The 27,019-nt window shown below is 39.7% G+C and overlaps 1 protein-coding gene across 1 annotated transcript; it reads right to left on the bottom strand.

The window, feature by feature from the left end:
- Positions 1–442: 442 nt before the first annotated feature.
- On the bottom strand, positions 443–4,565 carry LOC114681801 (olfactory receptor 6C65-like). Its single transcript, XM_028855510.1, is given in 4 exon segments — positions 443–581; positions 1,575–1,700; positions 3,621–4,238; positions 4,270–4,565. Coding segments are annotated over 4 exon segments (1,179 nt in total).
- Between the last annotated feature and the right edge of the window lie 22,454 nt (positions 4,566–27,019).

The following is a 27,019-nucleotide window of genomic DNA, read 5'->3' as shown; positions in this document are numbered from 1 at the left end:
AAAATTGTAAACACTAAAGAATAAAAAGATGTAAGTAAACAGAATTCCATGTTCATTATTAGAGGAAAGTATTATTAAATGGCCACTTTTCAAAAAAAATGATATGCACATTTAATACAAAATCCTATGAAAATCTTATAGCAGTTTTCACAAAAATAGAAAAAAATTTCAATTAGTATGGATTGCCGAAAGAATACACATCACAAGACATCATACATCCTAATTTCAAAGTACATTAGAAAGATACAGTGATTTAAACATTCTTGTGCTTAACAAAATCGAAAACCATAAGCGAACCCATTTATAATAAACAAAATAAATAAATAAATAAATAAATAAATAAATAAACAAGTGATTTTATTTAAGATTTACTTGTATTTTCAACAATGCATATTTATGTGTCTCTCTGTGGAGTTTGTACACGTGTAGGTGCTCACAGAGTCTAGAAGAGAGCACCAGATACCCTGGAATTGGAGTTGTAGGTTGTTGTGAATCTCCTGACATGGTGCAAGGAGCCAAGGTAGGGACTTCTGTAGTTGGGAGTTTTCTTTGGTCCTGCCATGCTCCTGCAGACCTGCAGCCTGCTTATAAAATAATAATTCAGTTTATATTAATTATGACTGCTCAGCCATTAGCTCAGGCTTATTACTGACTAGCTCTTACACATAAATTAACCCATAATTCTTATCTATGTTTAGCCACGTGGCTTGGTACCTTTTCTCAGCTCTTCCTTGTTACCTTGCCTCCTCTGTGTCTGACTGGCAACTCCTGATTCAGCCCTTCCTCCTCCCAGAATTCTTCTCTTCTCCTCATGCCACTTATACTTCCTGCCTGACTACTGGCCAATCAGCACTTTATTTATCAACCAGTCAGAGCAACACATTCAGAGCATAGAGAATGACATTTCACAGCAGACTTCTGCAAGAGCAGTAAGTGTTCTCAACCACTGACTCACATCCACAGTCCAACAGACAAGTGATCGCCAAGGATTAATAAGAAGTGATGGCTTTGACAATAAGAGCTGTGAAACCTCTATATCTACATTTACATTCAAATGAATGAAACTGCAGAATCAATGTGCCCAATGCACAAAAATAAATGCAGAAAGCCTACAGGTGTATATGACCTGAAGCAGGGAAGCTTCATGGCAAAGTACCCTTAGCAGTGTTTCCTTTTCTATGACTCAGAACTCAGATGACAGAAGCAAAGTAGAGAAATAGGAGGTCATCAGAAAAGCTTCTGCACAGAGAAGTGGGCAGTAGAAACAAAGGCAGCCTGTGGCATGTAAGCAAATTTTCATAAACCATAACCTTGGTGAGACGTGAGTATGAAAAGTACATGAGGATCTCCCATCAACTAAACAGGATAAAAGGATACATTTGTAAAACCTGAGCAAAGGTGCTGAATGAGTATTTTCCCAAAACATGTAGAACTGAGGGCGGTGGAGTGTACCTGTAACCCTAGCATTAGGAGTCTGAGGCAAGTGGCATATGCTTGGGACACATAGCTAGAAAAGAATTTTATCAAGAAAAAGCAAAAGGCATTGAGATATAGGTGACTGAGACATTTCCCACCCAAAGGAGCTAAAGGTGTCAAGTATCAGAGGAGAAACTAGAAGGTGTGTATGTGCCATTGGGAATATTAGAATGGTGCAGATTTTACAAAGAATATTCTGAGTGTTCCTCAGAAAACCTAAAGTCAGTGCTAAGTAAGGTTGAGAAGGTGAATCAAGCAAGTAAGGGCATTTGACACCAAGCCGGACACTCTTATCCCAAGTGGTGGAAGGAGAGAACCAATTCTTCCAAGTTGTGCTCAGACTCCTAAACTTGTGTTGTGTCAATATAAATACACACACACTCAAACATACACATGAATGAACGAATAAGTTAATGAATAATAAATAAATGAGTTGCAAAAGTCCTTTTAAGAATAGAGCTACCTTGACTGTGCTAATGTTTGCATGGATGTATACATGCAGCAAACCATATGAAATTACATTTTAACTATGTGGACTATTATATATCAATTATGCCTCAATAGAGCTGTTAAAAATTGTGAACAATTTAAAATTATGAGCACTGCAGTCTGTATGGAATTATCTATTTATAACAGATTACCTCTTTTATGAACGACGGAAGAAAAGTAGCAGATATGAAATTATTGTGCAATAAAAACAGGAAGGAACCCAGCCCAAATGGAGCCATGTACAAGAATCTCCCATACCTAAGTCTCAAGATGCATTTTGAAAGAGTTGTTAGGAAGATCATAGGAGCCAGAGGATCAGGTAGTTTGCTCTGAGATCCAGAAGCTTAGCACATGAAGTCGACCAACATGATTGCCCAAATGAGCTCAACAAAGATGATACCAAAAAACATGTCAAAGTGGATGAGGAAAAAGAAAGAGGCTTCAGGCTGACACAAAGAACTATAAGCAAGTGAGGAAAGCTGGACGCAGGAAAGGTGGTAATCCCCAGGAAAGAGCACACCAACGGTCATCCTTGAAAACAAACATACAAGTAACATTGTGTGGATTGAGCAGGTTATTTGTGTGTATATATATATGGTGGTATTTTATTTGTACTGAAATGTGATTTTAATTGTATGTTAATAAATAAAGTTGCCCGGGGGTCAGAGCTATTAGAGCCATAGAAAGAGCATGGTGGTAATGGCGCACGCCTTTAATCCCATAGGTTTCTGTGTGTTCAGAGATAGAGCCAGCATTGGAGACATACACCTTTAAGACCTGGAGGGCTGTACTTACAGGCAGTGACGAGGCAGTCATGTGTTTGGGTTTACAACCAATGAAAAGGCAGAACAGAAAGACTATTTAAAGACATACACACAGGAAATACCTCTTCTTTTGTGAAGCTAGGAGCACTGCAGGAGGAAGGGTAAGATTTTAGCTCTGAGCTCTGACCTCTCGGCTTTCTCTTATACATTGGTTCTGTGTTTCTTATTTATTAAGATGGTTGGCTACATCTACATCTGGCGCCCAACGTGGGTTTTCTGCAGGAAATCACGGCCATGCCTAACATCAACTGAAGTCTCCAGGAAGAAGATGGGGCCCCACAACAACAACAATTCCACGTGGACAATAATAATATCACTAAGCTGACAAACATCATCTACAGATCAACTTTGAACTACAAGGTGCTCAGAGCAATTTTGAGATGACTAGCTGAGATGATCCAGTCTCAAAGACTACTTGAATAAGGACTTGAGATAAACCCTGAACTTTGGCATTATACACAGACTGGATAATAATGAAGGATATAGTTACCTTTCCTAGAATTTGACAATTAACCTAAAATTTTTCTTTCAGGATAAAGATAACTTCGCCCATACGCAGCAGGAAGCAATTTTAAGAATACGATGCCCACATTCCCAAAGAGGGGGTGTTGGGCGGGTGGTTTTTTTTGGTCTTTTTAATGGGTTTTGGGTCTGGGATAATTTTAGTTAATTTACTTCCCAATTATGTTTTTCATTTTCCTAGTTACTAGAAGTAAGCTCTGTAAGAGCAGGATCTGTGTACTTTATTCCTTCATCTATATCCATTACCTACAAAGAAGCTTTCTCAGTTACAGATTTCAGAAAAATCAGCCCTCCTTTGATGGTAGTAATTTTTTGGTGAGGTCCTTGAATGCCTGCTTGACCTGCTGGTTCCTTAGGGTGTAAATGAAGGGATTCAGCATGGGAGCTACAGAGGTGCTGAGCACAGCCACCCCTTTACTTAGTGCCACACCTTCTTTAGCAGATGTTTTTACATACATAAAAATGCAGCTTCCTTATGAAATGGAAACCACAGTCATGTGGGAGGAACAAGTGGAAAAGGCCTTTTTCCTTTGCTGTGCAGAGGGTATCTTCAGAATTGTTCTAAGGATGAGTGTGTAGGAGAGAATCACCAAGGCCAAAGTTACTATGAGAGTGAATACTGCTAAGAAAAATGCCATCAGCTCTAAAACCTTTGTATCTGTGCAAGCAATCTGCAGCATGGGAGAAGAGTCACAGGTGAAGTGATCGATGATGTTAGAGTCACAGAATTCCAGCTGAAGGCCCATGATCACTGGGGGAAAAACGATGAGGAAACCAGCTGACCAGGAGGCAATTACAAGTTGATTGCAGACTTTGCTGCTAATGATAGTTGTGTAGTGCAGAGGTTTGCAGATGGCCACATAACGATCATAGGACATTGCAGCCAGTAGAAAAAATTCTGTTGCTCCCAGAAGGATCAAAAAAACCCCCAAAAAACAAAAAAAAAAAAACCAAAACCACTTGGGCCATGCAAGCATTGTAGGAAATAGCTGTGTTCCCTGTAGCAATGCTGATCAGAAATCTGGGAATGCAGACTGTTGTAAAAGAGATTTCCAAGAAAGAGAAATTCCTGAGAAAGAAATACATGGGAGTTTTCAAGTGAACATTTGACAGAGTCAATGTAATGATGGTCATGTTTCCACTAACACTCAGTAGGTATGTTACCAGCAAAAAAGAAAATATCACAATTTGTAACTCTGGGTCATCTGTAAGTCCCAGAAGAATAAATTCTGTGATAGATGTCTTATTTGGCATGGCTAAGCTCTGAATTTGGGTAGATCTGTGGATAAAAGGAATAATGTCAACTCCTGATAAGATTCTAAATATGTATGTAATGTCATTACTCTACATAAACAAAGCCTGTACTATAATGCCTTGAGAAATGGCAAAATAGCTATCCATCTGAGTTGAAAGTTCATTTTGTGTCTTGGGAAGGAAAGAGTTAATTGGTTTCATTGTTTTTGAGAAAGATTAAACAAATTATCAAAATGAATACATTGCAATATCAAAACCATATGACCATAATTTACAATTTATAACTATCACTAGAAAGCTTATTTTGAGTCAATTCCAATCTTTTTTGTTCATTCAATAGCCCATACTGACCGATTCTTTACTCTCTTGCCTCAGTCCCATCTAAGAGTCTAGGCATTATACTCATAACAACTCGGTGGGTTTTGGTCTATGACAGAGTCTGGCTGAGTTGGTTCTGTAGTCAGAACTTACCGTGCAGCCCAGGTTAACCTCAAACTTGTGAGGATCCTCTCTCAGACTCCCTTATGCTGGGCTTACAGGAGTGCAGAACTACATCCAGCACCCTAAATGATTAAGTTCCCAAGTTCATAGGAAACTTTAAACAGAAAACTCTCTGTGGAGGGAAACTGATTGAAATCCTTCATTTTTTATCATCATGTAAAATCACCCTATTGGGTACTCTTTAAAACTAACACAAACAGGACTTCCCTTCTGGTCCAGAGACTCCAGCCACTTCCTGAGACTTAGAGACCGGCCCCCAGCTCCCAGCCTGCCTCCGACTTCCCTTCTGGACCAGAGGTGAGTACCCGGGTCCAACCCGGACCCAATCCCTGGGTACCAGCCACTCCGGGAAGACCTGCCCAACTTGGCACCAGGTTCTGGCTACCGGGCAGCTCCCCTTCTAGCCCCACCGGGAGGGATTCCCTTTTCCAAGCCCCCCCGGCAGCCCCTGCAATCTCCCCCGCCCCCACGCCCATCTGCCCGAGACTCCAGCCACTTCCTGAGACTTAGAGACCGGCCCCAGCTCCCAGCCGGCCCCGACTTCCATTCTGGTCCAGAGGTGAGTACCCGGATCCAACCAGACCCCATCCCTGGACACCTGCCACTCCGGGAAGACCTGCCCAACTTGGCACCAGGTTCTGGCCACCGGACAGCTCCCCTTCTAGCCCCACCGGGAAGGATCCCCTTTTCCAAGCACCCCGGCAGCCCCTGCAATCTCCGCGCCCCGCCCCCACGCCCATCTGCCCGCGACTCCAGCCACTTCCTGAGACTTAGAGACCGGCCCCCAGCTCCCAGCCTGCTCCCGATTGCCATTCTGGACCAGAGCCTGCCCCGGACTTCCCTTCTGGACCAGAGAGTTGGACAAGAGAACTCCCTTTTGGACAAAGGAGAGAGTCTTCCTGAATCTGTCAGCTCTTTCTGAAACAAGTACACTGATAAGACGAAGAAAGATCCACAAGGAGATGGGCAGACGTCAAGGCAGAAGTACATACAGCAAAATGAAGAGCAATACAGCATCACCAGAACCTAGCCCGCCTCCAACATCTAGACCTGAACACCAAAAATTGGAAGAAGCAGAAGAAAGTAGCCTTATGAGTAACTTCATGAAGAAGGTAGAGGCTTGTGTAGAGGAAAAGACAAGGAAATTGGAAGAACGCTATAAACAACTAGAGGAAAGAGCAAACAAATTAGAAGAAAACAATAAAGGCCTCCAAGAAAAAAATAAATTCCTGGAAGAAAACATTAAAGTCCTGGAAGAAAACATTAAAGTCCTGGAAGAAAACAATAAAACACTGAAAGAAAATCATGAAAAAGCAATGAAACAAACAAAGGAAACAGGCCAAGAACTGAAAAAGGAAATTGAAAAAATAAAGAAGACACAAACAGAGGGAATGCTGGAAATAGAAACCCTGAGTAAAAGATCAGGAACTTCGGATGCAAGTATAACCAACAGAATGCAAGAGGTGGAAGAGAGGATTTCTGGCATTGAAGATACAGTAGAAGAAATAGTTTCATCAGTCGAAGGAAACACTAAAGCCAACAAAGTCATGAACCAAAATGTCCAAGAAATCTGGGACACCATGAAAAGACCAAACCTACAAATTATAGGGATAGAAGAAGGTGAAGAATACCAACTCAAAGGCACAGAAAATATATTCAACAAAATTATAGAAGAAAACTTTCCCAACTTAAAGAAGGAAATGCCTATGAAGATACAAGAAGCCTATAGAACACCAAACAGACTAGACCCCCAAAAAAAGTCCCCTCGACACATAATAATTAAACAACTAAATGTACAGAATAAAGAAAGAATATTAAGAGCAGCCAAGGAAAAAGGCCAAGTGACCTATAAAGGTAAACCCATCAGAATAACACCCGATTTCTCAATGGAGACTTTGAAAGCCAGAAGGACCTGGACAGATGTAATGCAGACACTAAGAAACCATGGATGTCAGCCCAGACTAATATACCCAGCAAAACTTTCAATCATCATAGATGGAAGGAACAAGACATTCGAAGACAAAGCCAGATTTAAACAATACCTATCCACAAACCCAGCCCTACAGAAAGCACTAGAAGGAAAATTCCAACCGAAGCAAGTCAGATACACACTCGAAAACACAGGCAATAGATAAAGCCACAACAGTAAACCCCAAAGAAGGGAAGTACACACACACTACCACCAAAAATGACAGGGATGAACAATCACTGGTCGTTAATATCCCTTAATATCAACGGACTTAATTCACCTATAAAAAGACATAAACTTACAGAATGGATACGAAAGCAGAACCCAACGTTCTGCTGCATACAAGAAACACATCTCAAATTCAAAGACAGACACTACCTAAGAATAAAAGGCTGGGAAAAGACTTTCCAATCAAATGGTCTTAAGAAACAAGCAGGGGTAGCCATACTGATATCCAACAAAATAGACTTCAAACTAAAATCAATCAAAAGAGATAAAGAAGGACATTACATATTCATCACAGGAAAGATCCACCAAGATGAAGTTTCAATTCTGAACATTTATGCCCCAAACACAAGGGCACCCACATATGTAAAAGAAACATTACTAAAGCTTAAACCACATATAAAACCCCACACATTAATAGTGGGAGATCTCAACACCCCACTTTCACCACTGGACAGATCTCCCAAATCGAAACTTAACAGAGAAATAAAGGACTTAACTGATATCATGACCCAATTGGACCTAATAGATATCTACAGAACATTCCATCCTAACAAGAAAGAATATACATTCTTCTCAGCACCCCATGGAACTTTCTCTAAAATTGACCACATACTTGGCCACAAAGCATATCTCAACAGATACAAAACAATTAGAATAACCTCCTGTGTTCTATCAGACCACCATGGGTTAAAGTTAGATCTCAACAACAACAAAAACTACAGAAAACCTACTTTCTCATGGAAACTGAATAATGCTCAACTAAATCACCAATGGGTTAAGGAAGAAATAAAGAAAGAAATTAAAGACTTCCTAGAGATCAATGAAAATGAAGAAACCACATACCCAAACTTATGGGACACTATGAAAGCAGTGCTAAGAGGGAAATTCATAGCACTAAATGCACACATAAAGAAGTTGGAGAAATCTCACACTAGTTACTTAACAGCACACCTGAAAGCTCTAGAACAAGAAGAAGCAAAGTCTCCCAGGAAGAATAGACGCCAGGAAATTATCAAAGTGAGAGGGGAAATTAATAAATTAGAAACTAAGAGAATAATACAAAAAATTAATGAAACAAAGAGTTGGTTCTTTGAGAAAATCAACAAGATAGAAAAGCCCTTATCCAAACTAACCAAAAGACAGAGAGAGAGAATCCAAATCAACAAAATCAGAAATGAAAAGGGGGACATAACAACAGACATTGAGGAAATCCAGAGAATTATAAGGTCATATTTCAAAAACCTCTACTCCACAAAACTGGAAAACCTAAAAGAAATGGACATTTTTTCTGGATAAGTACCACATACCTAAGTTAAATCAAGACCAGATAAACTATTTAAATAGCCCAATAACCCCTAAGGAAATAGAAACAGTCATTAAAAGTCTCCCAACCAAAAAAAGCCCAGGACCAGATGGTTTCAGCGCAGAATTCTACCAGATCTTCAAAGAAGAGTTAATACCAATACTCTCTAAATTGTTCCACATAATAGAAACAGAAGGAACATTACCAAACTCCTTTTATGAGGCTACAATTACCCTGATTCCTAAACCAAACAAGGATACAACAAAGAAAGAGAACTACAGACCGATCTCCCTCATGAACATTGATGCAAAAATACTCAATAAAATATTGGCAAACAGACTCCAAGAACACATCAGAACAATTATCCACCATGATCAAGTAGGCTTCATCCCAGGGATGCAAGGGTGGTTCAACATACGAAAGTCCATCAACGTAATACACCATATAAACAAACTCAAAGAAAAAAACCACATGATCATCTCACTAGATGCAGAAAAGGCATTTGACAAAATCCAGCACCCCTTCATGATAAAAGTCTTGGAGCGATCAGGAATACAAGGAACATACCTAAACATAATAAAGGCAATATATAGCAAACCAACAGCCAACATCAAATTAAATGGAGAGAAACTCAAAGCAATTCCACTAAAATCAGGAACGAGGCAAGGCTGTCCACTCTCCCCATACTTATTCAATATAGTACTTGAAGTTCTAGCCAGAGCAATAAGACAACATAAGGAGATTAAGGGGATACAAATTGGAAAGGAAGAAGTCAAGCTTTCCCTATTTGCAGATGACATGATAGTATACTTGAGTGACCCCAAAGATTCCACCCAGGAATTGATAAAGCTTATAAACACCTTCATCAACATAGCAGGATACAAGATCAACTCAAAAAAAAAAATCCGTAGCCATCCTATATACAATGGACAAAGAAGTTGAGAAGGAAATCAGAGATACATCACCCTTTACAATAGCCACAAATGACATAAAATACCTTGGGGTAACACTAACCAAGCAAGTGAAGGACCTATATGACAAGAACTTTAAGTCCCTGAAAAAAGAAATTGAAGAAGATGTCAGAAAATGGAAAGATCTCCCATGCTCATGGATAGGCAGGGTTAACATAGTAAAAATGGCAATCTTACCAAAAGCAATATACAGATTCAATGCAATCCCCATCAAAATACCAACACAATTCTTCACAGACCTGGAAAGAATAATACTCAACTTCATATGGAAAAACAAAAAACCCAGAATAGCTAAAAGAAACCTGTACAATAAAACAACTTCTGGAGGCATCACAATCCCTAACTTCAAGCTCTACTATAGAGCTACAGTAATAAAAACAGCTTGGTATTGGCATAAAAACCGACATGTGGACCAATGGAATCGAATTGAAGACCCTGACATTAACCCACACACCTATGGACATATAATTTTTGACAAAGAAGCCAAAAGTGTACAATGGAAAAAAGAAAGCATCTTCAACAAATGGTGCTGGCATAACTGGATATCAACGTGTAGAAGGCTGCAAATAGATCCATATCTGTCACCGTGCACAAAACTTAAGTCCAAGTGGATCAAAGACCTCAACATAAATCCAGCTACTCTAAACCTGCTAGAAGAGAAAGTAGGAAGTAATCTTGAACGCATTGGCATAGGAGATCACTTCCTAAATATAACACCAGTAGCGCAGACACTGAGACAAACAATCAATCAATGGGACCTCCTGAAACTGAGAAGCTTTTGTAGAGCAAAGGATACGGTCAACAAGGCAAAGCGACAGCCTACTGAATGGGAAAAGATCTTCACCAACCCCACAGGTGACAGAGGACTGATATCCAGAATATATAAGGAACTCAAGAAATTAGACATCAAAACGACCAACAGTCCAATAGAGAAATGGGCTTTAGAATTAAACAGAGAATTCTCAACAGAGGAAACCCAAATGGCTGAAAGACATTTAAGGAATTGCTCAACATCCCTAATCATCAGGGAAATGCAAATCAAAACAACTCTGAGATACCACCTTACGCCTGTCAGAATGGCTAAGATCAAAAACACTGAAGACACTTTATGCTGGAGAGGTTGTGGAGCTAGAGGAACTCTCCTCCACTGCTGGTGGGAATGCAAGCTTGTACAACCACTTTGGAAATCAATATGGCGCTTTCTTAGAAAATTGGGAATCAATCTCCCCAAGATCCAGCTATACCACTCCTGGGCATATACCCAAGAAATGCTCAATCATACCACAAGAGCACTTGCTCAGCTATGTTCATATCAGCATTGTTTGTAATAGCCAAAACCTGGAAACAACCTAGATGCCCTTCAACTGAAGAATGGATAAATAAATTGTGGCACATATACACAATGGAATACTACTCAGCAGAGAAAAACAATGACATCATACGGTTTGCAGACAAATGGATGGATCTAGAAAAAATCATCCTGAGTGAGGTGACCCAGACTCAGAAAGACAAATATGGTATGTACCCACTCATAGGAAGATACTAGATGTGGAACAAGGATGACTGAACTGCTACTCACATCACCAGTGAGGCTACCTGGAAAACGGGACCCCAAAAAAGACATGGAGAAATGGATGAGATCTACATGAACAGCCTGGTCATGAGTGGGAACAATGAAGAGCGACGGTCGAGGGAAAGAGAGTGGGAGATCCTAGCTGGATCAAGAAAAGAGAGGGAGAACAACGAATAGGAGACCATGGTAAATGAAGACCACATGAGAAGGGGAGGAAGCAGAGAGCTAGGGAGGCCCACGGAGATCCACAAAGATACCGCCAGAAAAGACTGCTAGCAATGGACGAGAGACGGCAGGAACTGACCTACTCCGTTGATGGGATGGCCAGACACCCTGTTAGTTGTGCCATAAACCCCATCCAAGGAAGGTCTGAGGAATCTGGATGCATACATCCACGGCTGGGCCCCTGGTGGAGCACTGGGAGTCTAATTAGTGAGAAAGAAGAGGGTTTATAAGAGCGAGAATTGTTGAAGCCAGGGTTGGATAAAGCACAGGGACAAATAGCCAAACGAATGGAAGCACAGGATCTATGAACCAAAGGCTGAGGGACCCCCAACTGCATCAGGCCCCCTGAATGGGTGAGACAGTCATTTGGCTTGATCTGTTTGGGAGGCAGCCGTGTGTTGGTGCCGGGTCCTGGGCTTGTTGCATGAGTTGGCTGTTTGAATCCTGGACATATGCAGGGACACTTGGCTCGGTCCGGGAGGAGGGGACTGGTCCTGGCTGGACTGAGTCTACCAGGTCGATCCCGGTCCTCGGGGAGACCTTGATCTGGAGGAGGTGGGAATGGGGGGTGGGATGGGGGGAGGGGGAGGGGGGCGAGAGTGGGAGAACAGGGGAATCTGTGACTATTATGTTGAACTAAATGATGTTGTAAAATAAATTTACTTAAAAAAAAAAACTAACACAAACACAACATCAGCATGTGTTAATGAGCAACGCCAAAGTGTTCAGGCTTTCTCAAGCTCTGCATTGAAGAGAATATGCTGATAAATTTCTTATTTTTAAAAAAGTGTGACAGGAAAAGGAAATATACTATAAAGAAGATAACAAAAATAAGAATAACATAGTAAGGCAGCATAAAATATAATTGTAATTATTGTGGAAAATATCAATATATTCTTCACTCTATGCACAGGAGTCATCCTACGAGGTTCTATGCACAAGCCTAAGGTCACATACTGGTGTCTGCAAATAGAGGTAGCATTCCCATTTGTATTCCCCTTCATCATATTCAGTCTTCCAATGCTCAAAACAGACATTAATTATATTTGATAAATGAAAGAATAAAATTCATAACTGAATAATAACTCTGCAACCTATTAATACTGGCACCAATATTCTGTAGTTTGTTTTAGCTCTCTGAGCTCAGATCTGCCTCCATGCACCAAGTCTTCCAAACTAAACAGTTTAACAGATTTTTACACTCTTAGTAATGTGCCAATAAAATGAGTTTTCAGTATTGAGAACGCCAGAACTTCCATGACTCAGGTACCCAACTTCTGAAAGATACTTTTTGGGATCACATGAGTACACTACATTGGCACCAGCTCTAAGAAGCAAAACTTCCAGCTTAGTGATTCTTAGGTAAACCATGAAAGGAACCCGAGTTAACAAAATGCAAGGAGGATGCAGATGGCAGTGACATGTTTTGCTGTATCTCTGCCCTTTAAGGCTATAGTAGTAATATCACTGAGCTTTACCTGAGAAAATGTGTTTGATTCCTTTCCAGGGTTGGTGTTCTACATTTTTTAACACAGTTGTCAGATTTAGGCAAAACATAGGCAGAAAAAAAGTTGGAATTTTTTTTAATATCACAATGCATATAAAGAAGACTTATTGTAAAGAGTTCTCATTTAGGAAATATGAGTAACATAGTTGACAAGGGAAAAATATACTCACTTTTAAGTTAGTCTAAGCATAGTTTAAACCTAGTTTTCTGATTATCTGAAATTTAATTAAAATAGTGATTTAAGTAGGTAAAAGTTTCATTTTAAAAATAATTTTGGTCAAATTCATTACTTCTATACAGCCATTCCCTTATTAAAATGTAAACATTTTGTCTAGACCCCACTTGTGAAAGCCTATCCACTTCTCAATCATAAATCTGATCTTTAAAAATGAGAAATATTTAACAGTATGCCATTGAATGCATAACTTTTCTAATATTACTCAGCAATGCAAATTAAAAAGACCAAAAAAAAAAAAATGAAAAAAAAAACCTTTTTGCAAAAGGAACAGATACATTATGTGTGTTTGTGAATGTTAGAAGAGTTTGTCCTGGAGGGAAACATAATAGTCACATCCCCAGAGACAGAAAACCTAGGGCATCTACAATTAATTAATTTGGGTAACATTTTAATCAAATTCCTTTGAGAGGCATGAGACACTGGAAGATATAGAAACCTGTGTATAATGTCAGGACTCATATGAACCAAAGGGAAAGAGTGAGGAGACAAAATTGCTTAATTGTTTCAAACTATCCTTCCAATTACTGTTTATGGTTTGCTTGTTTGTTTGTTTTGTTTTTTGGGGATTTTTTTTCCTATTTTGAATGTCATTTGCTTCCATATGAATTTTGAGATTTTTTTTCAATTTTTAAAAATTTTTTTTTGGTTTTTCGAGACAGGGTTTCTCTGCGTAGCTTTTTGCCTTTCCTGGGACTCACTCAGGAGCCCAGGCTGGACTCGAACTCATAGAGATCCCCCTGGCTCTGCCTCCTGAGTGCTGAGATTAAAGGCGTGCACCACCACCGCCTGGCTGATTTTTTTTTTAAATTTATGCTAAGAATTGTATTGGAAATTTGATGGGAATTACGCTAAATCTCTGCAGGATGTTTTTTGGTAAAATAGCCATTTTTACAATATTAATCCTTCCAACCCTGGAGCATAAGAATTCTTTCCATGTTCTGATATTTCTTCAGCTTTTTTCTTCAGTGTCTTACAGTTCTCATTAAATGAGTTTTTCATTTCCTTTGTGAGATTTATTCTGAGATATTTTTGAGACTGTTATGAGTGGGATTTTCCCCCTGATTTCTTTCGATGTTTGTTACTGGCATATAGGAAGGCAACTGTTTTCTGTGTCACTTTTATGTCTTGATACTTTGCTAAACATGTTTATCAGCCTTAGGAGATTTTGTCTCTTGTATCTCAAATTTTATAGAACTTTCATCCTGAAGGAATTTGGATTTTGTCAAAGGCTTTTTCTGCATCTAAGAAGATGACCATGTAGTTTACATCCTTGAGTCTATTTATGTGGTGGTTTAAATTTATTGGTTTATGAATGTTGAATCATACTTGTATCTCTGGATTGAAGCTGATTTGATCTTGGCCAATGGGCTTTTAGATGTGTTCTTTTTTTTCATAAGATTAGTTTTGAGGCTTTTTATTATTTTAAATGTTTCATGTCATATGTTTTGATCATATTTTCCCCTACCAAATAAATAACTCTCCTTCATACAAGAAACAAAAAGAATGAAGAAATCTGGAGAGCAATCACATTCACAAAAAATACTTCTTAAAATTAAGTACCTTGGAATAAATCTAATCAATAAAGAATTTGTAATAAAAGCCTAGACATTATAAGCTTTAGAAAACTGAAGAGAGAAACCAAAGATGACACAGGGAGAGATCCAAACACTTGTATTGGCAGGTGTAGTATGTAAATGGTATCAATAACACACAATGCTGGGCAAACTGGATATCAACATGTAAAAGAATGAAACGTGCTCTTCCCCTCTCGTCCTACACACAAATCATTTTCAAATGATCAAAGAGCTCAATATTAGACCAGAAACTCTGAACATTCTAGAAGAATGAGTAGGACGTCCACTTCAGGATACTTGCCCAGGTAGGGACATTCTGAGTAGGACACCACTCACACAGAAAACAAAACCAGCAATCAAGGGTGGAGTGCCATGAAAACTGTTAGTTAAATGCAGAGACAGCATAGAGAATGGGAAAATATCTGTCAGTTACACGTCCAACAGTGGAGTGTTGTCTGGAATTTACAAAGAACTTAAAAAAAAAAAAACCAAAAACAACTAAACATCAAGAAAAACAAAAACCCTGAACATAAAAGACAAAGATTGTCAGATGACTACAGGAATAAGTGTCTTCTGGCCACAGCAGGGGTTTTTTCTTACAATATATTATAATTATGGTTACCCCAAACTCCTCCCAGTTCCTCCCCACCTCCCTTTCCATCTAGATCCACCATTTTCTGCCTCATGTTAGAAAACAAACAGACATCTAAGGGATAAAATATAACAAGATAAAACAAACAACATCCAAAAACCCAATCAGAATAGAACTTCTGAACAAGCCATATGGAAACCTATTTTATAAGTTTCATGTTTGGGGACAGGGGGTGGTGTGTGTGTGTGTGTGTGTGTGTGTGTGTGTGTGTGTGTGTGTGTAAATCTGATCAAGAATTCTGGTTTTGTGTCATTTGAATGAGAAATGTCCCCTATAGGCTCCTGTGTTTAAATACTTGTTTCAAGTTAGTGGTGCCGTTTGGGGGAGTTTATGGTACATATAGAAGGAGCAAACTCATTGGAAAAATAGCTCACTGAATGCAAGCTTTGAAGGTTTATGACCTCATACCACTTCCTACTTTCTTTTGCTTCCTGTTTGTGTTTTAAATGTGATCAGGCAGCTTCATGCTACATCCATCATTCCATTCCTTTCCAACCACAGTGAACGCTCCCCCTCTGGAATCATGAGCTGACATTAAACCCTATTTTTCTGGTTTTGGTCATGGTATTTTATCAAGAAACAGAAAAGTAATTAGAAGAGCGATTCTACAGGTCCCAGGAGTCATTTTCATAGTATCATTTTGCTAAATATCAAAGTACAAAACTTCTCTCTACATTTGTATTTCTATCCTCATAAACTAGTGTTACTCTCAGATCTTATCAGAGAAATTTCTTCATTTAATGCAGGATCATTAATGCAGAAACTCAAAACCAATCAGATTTCAGCAAACAAGTTTTATTGAAGTGCTCACTACAAAGAGGACATCAGTATAACTCCCCATCCTCCCAAAGCTCAGGGACCATGATAGAAGAGGGGCAGAAAGACTGGCAGAGATCAGGAAGGACTAAAGAAAATCATGCATTTAGGACATGACAGTGCTTCTGCATCCATGAACTCACAGCAGCTGTGGGTATCTGCACAGGACCTGTGCAAACTCAAGACAATCAACATTACAGATAGACAGGGAAAGGGCTTGGAAGACTGCCTTTAGCTGAAGAACTATTGATTATTGACAGTTGATAAGTTATAATAAAAGGGCAGTCTCTTTTTCTTGAAGTTGTGGCCCTTAGTAGCTGACCACACTTCAGTGGACGGCTCCATACTCGTGAATATACAGGCATCACAAACTGCACTCCTTGTATTATTTTTAGAAAGGAGAAACAAAGTTAGGGATGATGATGGAATGGATATAGGAGAAGTTAGGAGGAGGCATGAGAGTGAATACGATCAAAGTACATTATAATGATGTATAAAATTCAAAGACTTAATAAAATATATTGGAAAAGAAGTAGACTGAAATGCTATAATAAAATCTAATATTTAAACTACTTTAGAAAGTGGAATGCTCATCATCATGTTCATTCATCAATTCCCTCCCCCTCAAGGTTCAAGGATCTAGGAGAGAGAGAGAAGATGGAAAGATGGCAAGAACCAGAAGTTATGGGCGATTCCAAGGAAATGGTGTCTTCTAGACACATCAGGACCAACAGAGACTGTGGCAGCACAGACAGAACCTGTACGGACTCCAGCCAGATGGGGTCCTAGCAATAAGAGGGTAGAGTAGACATATGTTCCTTCCCCCAACCAAGAAGCTATCTGCAATTCACATCCACTTGCAAAGGAAAAATTAGTTTCTCCAATGGAGTCTCACTGGGTGTATTAAGCACACCTCAGGGCGGGTCCCATATACAGGAATGGTTGGTAGGTGGAAAACTCAACGGTATTTTTGTAGTTATGGGGTATGTTTGTATTGTATTTCTAGATTTATTTGTTTTGTTAAGATAGAAAGATAAAGAACATAAAATTGGAGATTGGGAGGTTCTGGGAGATATTGGGAGAAATATGATCAAAATGTATCGCATAATAAAAAATTAGTAAAAAAATTAAAAATATATGTTATACGAATTTTCAATAAAAAAAGAAAAAAATGGTCACAGCAAAACAAACCAAAAACAAAACCATCCCACTGTGTTTTTATTTAAGTCATAGTATTTAGCACACTTGCACTTCCTGTCGTCACTCAACAGACAGGGAATGTGGTATTCACTTGCCATTCACTAGGCCTCTTCAGCACTGAGTTGACAGTTTGTAGCACATTCTAAAATCTTCTGTAGATGCTGAATTGAACATTGTTTCTGCTCTACAGTCTACTTCCACCTCTTCTGGCACACACACACACACACACACACACACACACACACACACACACACACGTCAGAACTTCCCTTAGCTCCACACAGCTCAAGACAAACAATATTTCATATATAATTTCTTCAGTATTATTTACCTAAAATTATTTAATGCCACATCAATCATCATAGATTTGTTATCTTATCAACTCTTTCAACTATTTCATTCTTCCACACTGCTTCAAACCCCAAAAATAAAGCATATACTTTTAAAAAGTGATTTTTTTTTCTTGTCAGGGTAGAATTCAATGTTAGAAACTTCCCAACATGCATTTCTTCTTCACAAAGAAAATTTCTTACCATACTATATATTTCTCAATCAGTTGGTGATGTCAGTATCTGTGAAAAGCTCTGGCATCATCTGTAGAAAACTTTATCTTACACTAATTTAAACCCATTTATACAACAGATTTCTTAACAAAAATATTTTATTTTGATTTTCAGCAATGTGTTCTTACATATAACTTCAGAAATAACATCTTCCCTGTAATTTTGATTATAGGTCTATAAATTTTCAGATTGTTTTCTTGAAAGATTTTATTTACTTACTTACATTCTGTAAGTTACTTTCTGAAATTTGAGTTAGGTCATGTTTTCTAGCCAGACTGTTAGTATATAGACATCAGTGTGTTGAGTTTATCTGGAGATTGTAAGAATAAAATAGGCGCTGGGCAGTGGTGGTGCACGCCTTTAATCCCAGCACTCGGGAGGCAGAGGCAGGCGGATCTCTGTGAGTTCGATGTCAGCCTGGTCTCCAAAGTGAGTTCCAGGAAAGGCGCAAAGCTACACAGAGAAACCCTGTCTCAAAAAAAAAAAAAAAAAAAAAGAATGAAATAGGCTGGACTTTCACAAAAGACATACTTCTTGTCAAGTTATGATAATATTGTCATATGTAGATATAATAATTATTCCCTTCTCACATATTTTAAGTAGATAATTCAGGAGCCCATCCATGCTCAGAAGTCTTAGGAATCCTAAAGTATTTTGAAGAAAGTTGAAATTTTACTGTAGGTCTTAGACTCCTTCAACATCAACATTACAAGATTCCCTATAGATACTAGGACTCTTTATTAACTTGGTTATTTTGTTTTCAAAGTTAATGATAAAAATAGTCAGTTAGCAAACTTTCCACAAAAATCCCCAAGGTTTTGTACCAGGTCTGAGTGAAAACATCATATATTATTAAAGAACACGACACCTCCAGTGGTATGGAGACAAAGTCATGTTTATTGAAGATGGAATAAGGCAGTGACTACAATTCTTCAGTTACAAGAAAGCAGGAGCACACTCCTGTTTGGGAAGACCCTGGTTATTTCATTTGTAGGAAAAACAGAACAGTGGATTGAAGGATGGAACATCCTGAATCCTGGTTAGAGAGTGAGAAATATAATTTTTTTTAAATCAGCTGGCTTTTAATCTGAACAAGAAGAAAACATGGGTTAGGAAAAAAATACTCATTTTGGAAGAATTATTCATTTTGAATTTTTAAACAAAAATAAAATTCCACGATGTATCTGCAAACAAAACCTCTGTTGAACTCAAAGAAAGTATTTTCAGTGTTTGTCATGCTGCATACAAAGAGGCTGTATTGTGAACAGTTATGTCTTGAATACAGATTATACCATCTAAACTGGCATTAGAGAAATTCAGACAGTATCCTTATAACTCGTGGCTAAGCTTCCTCTGTATGTATCTTAAAGCTGGTTATTCTTGTTTATTATAAAAGCTTTACACATAGAACTCACAGTCCCTTTTATTCAAACTTTATGGGTATACATTGCTTTACATTTAAAAATTAGAGAAGACAATACTTAATGTTGGAGGCAGTACTGGATGTGTAAATTATTTCTTGCACAAACAAAGCTACTCAAGTTGAACTGAAAAATAATTGAGAAGAAATGTTTTAAATTTAATGTCAAAGATTTATTTTCTAATTGAAGTAAGTTTAAATGTAAAACTCATAAAGTTGTTTTTCCAGCTGAACTAGTTCTATTTAATAGTAGCAACAAACTCTAAAATTAACAAATACCACTAACAAACACTCACTTTAAACAATTTATTTCAAATCTCATTGTCATTTATTTAGTCCCTTAAAATATATATATATTTATTCTAGATGTAGTGTTACATGCCTTAAATCCCAGCACTCAGGAGGCAGAAGCACCTCTGTAAGTTTAAGATCACCTTGGATTATACCAGGTAACTTTAACTCTTGAACCAAAACTTGATGTAATGAACTTTCTCATATCAAACATATGCCAAATTTATCAAAGAGCACATCCATGTGGAATTCAGAAATTCTGGATGATACTGATGTTCAACTCCACTGACAAGTCCCCAAAATATCTAAACATTTATCTCACTTTCTATGTTTCTTAAATACTTTTATATACCTATACTTTTAAGTTTTTTATGATAATTATTATTTTACTTGGTCTATTTCTAAGGGATAAAATAATATTAATCTTGTTTTTATGTAGTTTCAATTAAAGATATTGTGCCTTTTTTTAAAGGCCACCTTGGATTGCATAGTAAGCTTCTGGCTAGCCTGGGATATGTAGTGAAACCCTGTCTCAAAAACATCAAACTCCTCCCCCTGCAAGGCTCATGCCTTAAAGGAGATTACAAGAGTGTGAGAGCCAGAGGGTGTGGATGTTTCCAAGAAAACAGTGCCTTCCAGACATAAGGACTGATGCACATATGAATTCACAGAGACTGTGGGAGCAAGCACAAGACCTGCATTGGTTGGTTCAGGCAAGGTGGAAGCCAGTTCTGAGATGAAAAGTGAACATGGGGTCTCTTTCTTTTCTTTTCTTTTTTTTTTTTTCTCGAGACAGAGTTTCTTTGTGTAGCTTTGCGCCTTTCCTGGAACTCACTTGGTAGACCAGGCTGACCTCGAACTCAGAGATCTGCCTGCCTCTGCCTCCTGAGTGCTGGGATTAAAGGTGTGCACCACCACTGCCCGGCTTTGGGGTCTCTTTCTAACCAAGAAACCATTTGCAATTGATACCCACTGACAAAGAGATAACCAGGTTTCTCCCCTCCACCCCCACCCCCAGAGCTGAGGACCAACCAACCCAGGGCCTTGTGCTTGCTAGGCAAGCACTCTACCACTGAGCTAAATCCCCAACCCTGAAAACCAGTTTTCTATAATGGAGTCTCAGTGGATATAGAGACCACCCTCTAGAGCAGACCTCATGGCCAAGAATAGTTGGCCAACAGAAAACAAACTTCATGACTTTCTTGAGAACTTTTGGTTTAATTTTATTTGATCTGTTATGTTTTTATCTTGTTTGTTTTGATTTTGATGTTTGTGTGCAGTTTTTTGTTATTGTTTTTGTTTTTGAGAGATAGACAGAGAGCATCAATTTGGGTGGGTAGAAAAATGGGAAGGACCTGGAGGAGGGGAAAGATGATCCAATATATTAAAATAATAATAATAATAATAATAATAATAATAATAATAATAATAATCACAGTAATAATAATACATAGAAATGCTTAGTTTGCGGAAACAAAGAAGATTATTTAAATAAAACGTATATTATTCAAACTAGACTAAACTATTGGGAATCAATTTTCAAAAAGGGGGGAAAAAGGGAAATGTGTAAATACTGATCACAAAAAATAATATAGAATTTTTTGCAAGTATGAAAAATAGCCAAAAAGAATGAGAAATGAGTATCTAGGAAATGGGATTAGATATATGTTGTTATGCTTGTAGTTCTAACCAATGAATAAATGTGAAAATATTGAAAGGTGTAAAAGCTGCATTTCCATTAAATTGCTGGATTCTTTTTGTTTAATGTTTGCAGAAAATATTTTTGAGTATATGAATCACACTGGCCTAAACAATACAGATTAGCCCGCATCATTCTAACAAATCCTTAAATTGAGAACATGATCCACCACACCTATTCCTTACTATAAAGATTTCTCAGCCTAGACTGGTCCAGGGCTCCAGTTATTGTTTGGATTCAGTATGTAACTGAGACTATGAGTCCTCCCATGTGTCCATCCTCACCTATCCATTGCCAGAACTGATCAGAAGTTGGATATATGTATTGAGCATCATCTGGTCCTTGGGCTGCAGCTGTGGTGGGAACTGGAGCTTCCACAGAGGCTGGCTCTTCAGCCACTGATGGGTCAGTCTGGACTTCAGCTAATGTGGGTAGACCAAGGTCAGGAGCTCCAGCTGTGGTGGGAACTGGAGCTTCCACAGAGGCTGGTCCTTCAGCCACTGATGGGTCAGGCTGAACTTCAACTACTGTGGGTTGACCAGGGTCAGCAGCTGCAGCTTCAAGGAAGTCCTCTTGGGGAATACACCCAGCATCCTCTCTGTCTTGATCATCATGGAGAGAAGCATCCAGGCTGGGGTTGAGTTTGGGAATGGAGGTCACAGTAGATATGCCTGGAGATTTGGACTCTACCTTGTCAGAGGTAAGGACAGATAAGGGACAATGGGAATGGGTAAACCCATTTTTTGCTGATTCTTCTGTTGCATTCATTTTTTTGCTGATTCTTCTGTTGTCCTTAGCACGTTTATTTTTGAACCAGGTCTGGATCTCACACTTGGTCACGTTCATCTTTTGTGCCAGTGCCTCACATTGCTCCGCCCTTGAATGGCTGTTCTGATCAAAATACTTTTGGAGGAGGAGCATTTATTCCTCAGAGTACACAGTGCCTTCCTTCCGTTGAATCTTTGTAGGCTTAGGGTGGACTTCCTGGTCACCATAGCTATCTGAAGGCACCATAAGACGTAGGGAACCCCCATAACCAGAACTCACAGAGGAACTAGAGGGCATCTGGTCACTAGGGCACACTGATACAGTTTCCAGTGTTGGAATTGCATTGGAATTCCTGGGTACATTAGGGGATATTGAGACGTTTGCAGACTTGAGTTGCTTATAGGCTCTTGGGTAATCTGGATAGCTGTTTTCAGAGTTGAAAATGAAGGCAGTTTGAAATCTGGATGCAAGGGAGGAACTTGGGGAATATGCAGCCTTAAGTTTCTAGAAATTTCCGGGTCTTCCAAAAATACTGCACTGGTGGACATGAAAACATACTGGGATAAGATCCTCTTGGTGTAAGTTCATGTGCTCTACCCTCTACCTCCCTGGAACCGAACCTAGGACCTCCACAATTACACTCACTGTTCTTAACCCCTGAGCTATTTCTCCTCCTGATCTTTTCCTTAGTCTTTTTTGCTCTTCTCTCTTCAGCCCAGATGTCTCCTATTGATTCTCTCTGCCTGACAGACACACCCTTCCTTCTCTGCCTACATATTGGCCCTTCACCTCTTCCCCCATTAGGTGCTTAGGCCGGCAGAGCCAAGCAGATGCAGCTCATCTTTATGTAATTATACACACATCCTTTCATCATTAAGCAAATGCAGCATCAACAAAAGTAACATGCTTTTTCACAGTTAAAAGTATCAATCTACAGCATAAACAAATGGAAATACATCTTTGCCTAGTAAAATAATGTTCTACAACAATCATTTTGTGATGTCATTTGCAAATATACATGCAGAGACACATAAATTACGATTGAAAATTATGTAAAACCAAAGCAGTAATTTCAGACGCTCCATTGCAATAGAAGTGCAAACCTTCTACCAAAATGTTAGCAGAGGTCATGTGGGGGAAAAGAATTGTGAGTGATTTTCTTTCTCCCCCCCCCCTCACATTTTCCACATTGTCTATACACAAGCTTATTAATAGTTATTGTTCTGAGGTCAACCTTGTCTCACCTTTCCAACCCCCTCCAAAAAAAGGTCTGTGTCTGGGTGCTAAGCTTTAATCGTATACTGTACATAGGTACAGGAGGAGGGGGAGAAGGAAAGGGAGGACAAAGTTGAGGGGGAGGAGGAGAAGGGGAGGACGGAAGGCAGAAGAGGAATGGAGGATGGGGAGGAGAGAGAGGAAAAGGTGGGGAGATGGGGAGAAGGGGATTGGCAGTAGCAGCAGTGTGTCTTCCACTTGTAATCCCTGCACTGAGAGGTAGTGACAGGCGCATCCCTGGAGCCTGCTGGCCAGTGTGACTAGCCTACTTGGTGACTTATAGGCCAGCAAGAGACCCTGACAGAAGAGAGAAAGGAAGGGAAGGAACGAGGGAGGTAGGGAGGGAGGCAGGGAGTGATGAGAGGGGAAGAAATGTAAGGGAGAAAAGAAGGGAAGGGAAGGGTAGAGGAAGGCTGGATGACACCTCAAGACTGACATGTGACATCTGAGGTATTCCTCTGGTCTCTGTGAGCACTCACACATCTGCACACTCACACATCTGCACACTCACACATTTGCACACTCACACACATGCACACTCACACATCTACACACTCACACAGTACACTCACACACACACTCACACATCTGCACACTCACACATCTGCACACTCACACACATGCACACTCACACATCTGCACATCCTGAGTAGCGGAGGTCTTTGGCACAGAAGCATGGTTGTCAGGCTTCTTAGCTGAAAACAAGAAAATAATCTAATTCTACTTAGATAAGTCATATGCACGCCATGAATCCATCCATCTAGGTAGGCTAGACTTTGTTAAAGTCATTCCCAAATCTTTTTTGATTTAATTTACATTAATTTGACTTAACTTACATCTACCACTTGCTCATGGGGCCTACTAGGGGCCTGGGTGACTCTCCAGGACAAGGAAACTCTGTGCCCTAGCTTGGTATTCTGAGTTTGGGCACCACAATACCAGGTCCAAGAGGTAAAACTAAGATCTGGCAGAATGATAAGCTTTCCACTGCCTCCACCAAAGTGGCCTTACACTATGAAATGGCTGCAAAACGGTGTTTTTCACGAATAAAATGAGGACATTGCTGGCAGTACTATTGCCTACTGTATGGAGAACAGTAAACTACCCAGCCATTTCTCTACTTGCCTGCCCGCTTACCTATCCACATATAAACAAGTCTTGGCAAACAAACAAATAGGCATTCATTTTATTAACATTTGGGGAAGGACCCAGGTAGTCAGAACACTAAAAGGATTTCTTTTGTGACTTGCTCGTGAACACCAATTAAACTTAATTGTAATATGCCTACAAACGCAAGACTTATTAAACCAATCCAATAAATTAGGAAGGGCATGAGAATGTTAACAGTCCATGATTGCCAGCCTGATGCGTTCAGCTGTGCCATGGCAGGTGGCGCTAACACCGTTGTATATCTATTTTGGTTGGAATGCCTCGGCATGTGTGTTAATGGGATTGTGTGCTTGTATTCTGGTTGGATGGCTTTGTCATAGGAGCCCTGTAAACAGCCCTTTTCTTTCTTCGATTCAAGGATGCATGCAGTGGCTTCTCAGAGCCTTTTCTGCCCAGTCTCTGAGTCTTTTTCTGCCTTCTAGTCAGGTCGCTTATTCGGGCAAAGGACGTATGAACCAGTCCGCAGATTCCAACTCTCACGGGGTGCCTTGCCTCATTTAAACTTCCTAAGAGGTCTGTGAGTTAGGGGTTTATAATCTATTACTTACTAGGATGTGAAATTTAATTCATTTTAGAAAGGGCACTTGGTTCCTCAGGCTGGGTCATCTGCCCACTGCCACAAGGAGGGAGACTCGGTTAGAATTCAAAGTAGTTGTTGCTATTAGTGGCAGGCCTTTTTCATCGTACTTTGATCCTGGTCAGAATTCTCTGAGTAGGGCATCACAGGGACATCTATATTCTCTGCAATGGAGTCTGTTGTGACTCCACAGCATACAAATGGGCCGTGAAAAAAATGATAAAGGGACCAGACAACTTCTGACAAAAAAAAAAAAAAAAACCAAGGTGGTTTTCTCACTCCGCCCGCCCATCACGCCAGTGCTTGTCGTCACGAGGGTCCCTATTGACATTCACTCGAGAAGCCACTCAGTTCTTGGTGTCCCTCTCCTTGCTTCCCAAAGGGTGCATAAAACTCTGCGCTTCAGCAAAGCCCTCAGCATGAAGGCAAAGCCAGCACCCTAATCACTCCATTGCCGCTTTAAGAGAGAGCTAATAATAAATGTGCTGCTAAAGGTCAGTGTGGACTTTCATGCCTAACCAGATGGTGATGAAGTAATGTCCGACTCAGGAAAAAGGGAGAAAGTGAGAGAGCATCTTTCCTCTTCTCACAGTAGTTTAATTTGAAAGGATCTTCTGAAAGACCCCCGCTCCATTATGAGGACATGGGGCGTTGGGCCGATGAAATGGCCCCCCCAATAACTTAGCCTAAGAAACGCCATTCTGAAGGAAACAGAAAGAAGTACACAGCTGTAACTAACTAGCCAGCCACCCGGCCTTGAGAGAGATAACTATGGCCAGCCATCTGGCTTAGGGAGGAGATAATTGTGGTCAGCGGCCTTGGGAAAAAGACAGTTGGGTTAAATAAAGATATTTTATGGCGGGCCCCTGGCCTTGAGGAATAAGCAGCTGGCCTGGGCAAGGCCAGATCAGCCACACACATACGACCCCAAGTTCACCCTGGCTTTCTTTGAAACAACCAATAGGGACCCTGTAACTATGCTTCTTGCTTCGGTAGCCGCGCCTCTGCCCTGGAATCCCATAAAAAGTCCCCTTTGCCCTAGGAAGGCGCGCAAGTCCTCCTAGAGACTTCGCCCCGGGTACCCGTGTATCTAATAAACCCTCTTGCTTTTGCATCTGATCGGTGGTTTCGGTGTGTTCCTTGGGTTTGGGGTCTCTCCTGAAGGAAGATCTCCTCTGGGGGTTCTTTCACTTCTAAAAAGCAAATTGCTTAAAAAATAATCTCATTTATTTTCAACATATTTGGAGATTTTCCAAACTTGAAAGGACAGGAAAGCATAGACTAATTTTAGAAACGAAATGACAGGCTTATATGATTGGCTAGAGAATATGGTAATCTCTGCTGCACATACGCCACAATATTGGCTTCAACTTTTAATTGAAAAGATGGTTATTAATATTCATTTCTCTTGATCTAACATCCTATTGTTTTCCACTCAGTCAAAGAAAACCATATTCCAGCAGATACTTAAAAAAAAAAAAAAAAAGCCTTTAGCGGGAAAATGCATTTTTACTAGACACCTTAGTTTATGTTAATTGTTATAACAAAATACTGGAAGTAGAACTAACATTATAAACAAAAATAAGTTTTTATTTTTCACATTTATGGAAGTTCAAGAGTATTGTGCCAGAATCAGCTAAGTTCTAATGAGAGCCTCAGGGTGAAGGGTATTGCAATTCCAGGGGTGTGTATGGAGAGCAGAGAGCAACTCAGAGATTGGACTTGCTCTCTCTGTAGGAAATCTTGGGATTCTCTGAATTACCCTTTTGAGGGAAGCTACAGCAATGAACTATGGCCCTTCCACTATGTCCCACCTCTTAAAGAGCCCTCCCCGCTACCTTTCAGCATTGACACACTAAGGACCAAGGGGCCTTCACATGAAACTGTGGGAGACGAACTCCATCTGAACAGTGCTAGATTGCAAAACATGTCAC

Source organism: Peromyscus leucopus, chromosome 18 (genome assembly GCF_004664715.2).
Source record: "Peromyscus leucopus breed LL Stock chromosome 18, UCI_PerLeu_2.1, whole genome shotgun sequence".
NCBI classification, from domain to species: Eukaryota; Metazoa; Chordata; class Mammalia; order Rodentia; family Cricetidae; genus Peromyscus; species Peromyscus leucopus.
This window is presented reverse-complemented; position numbering and strand designations above follow the sequence as displayed.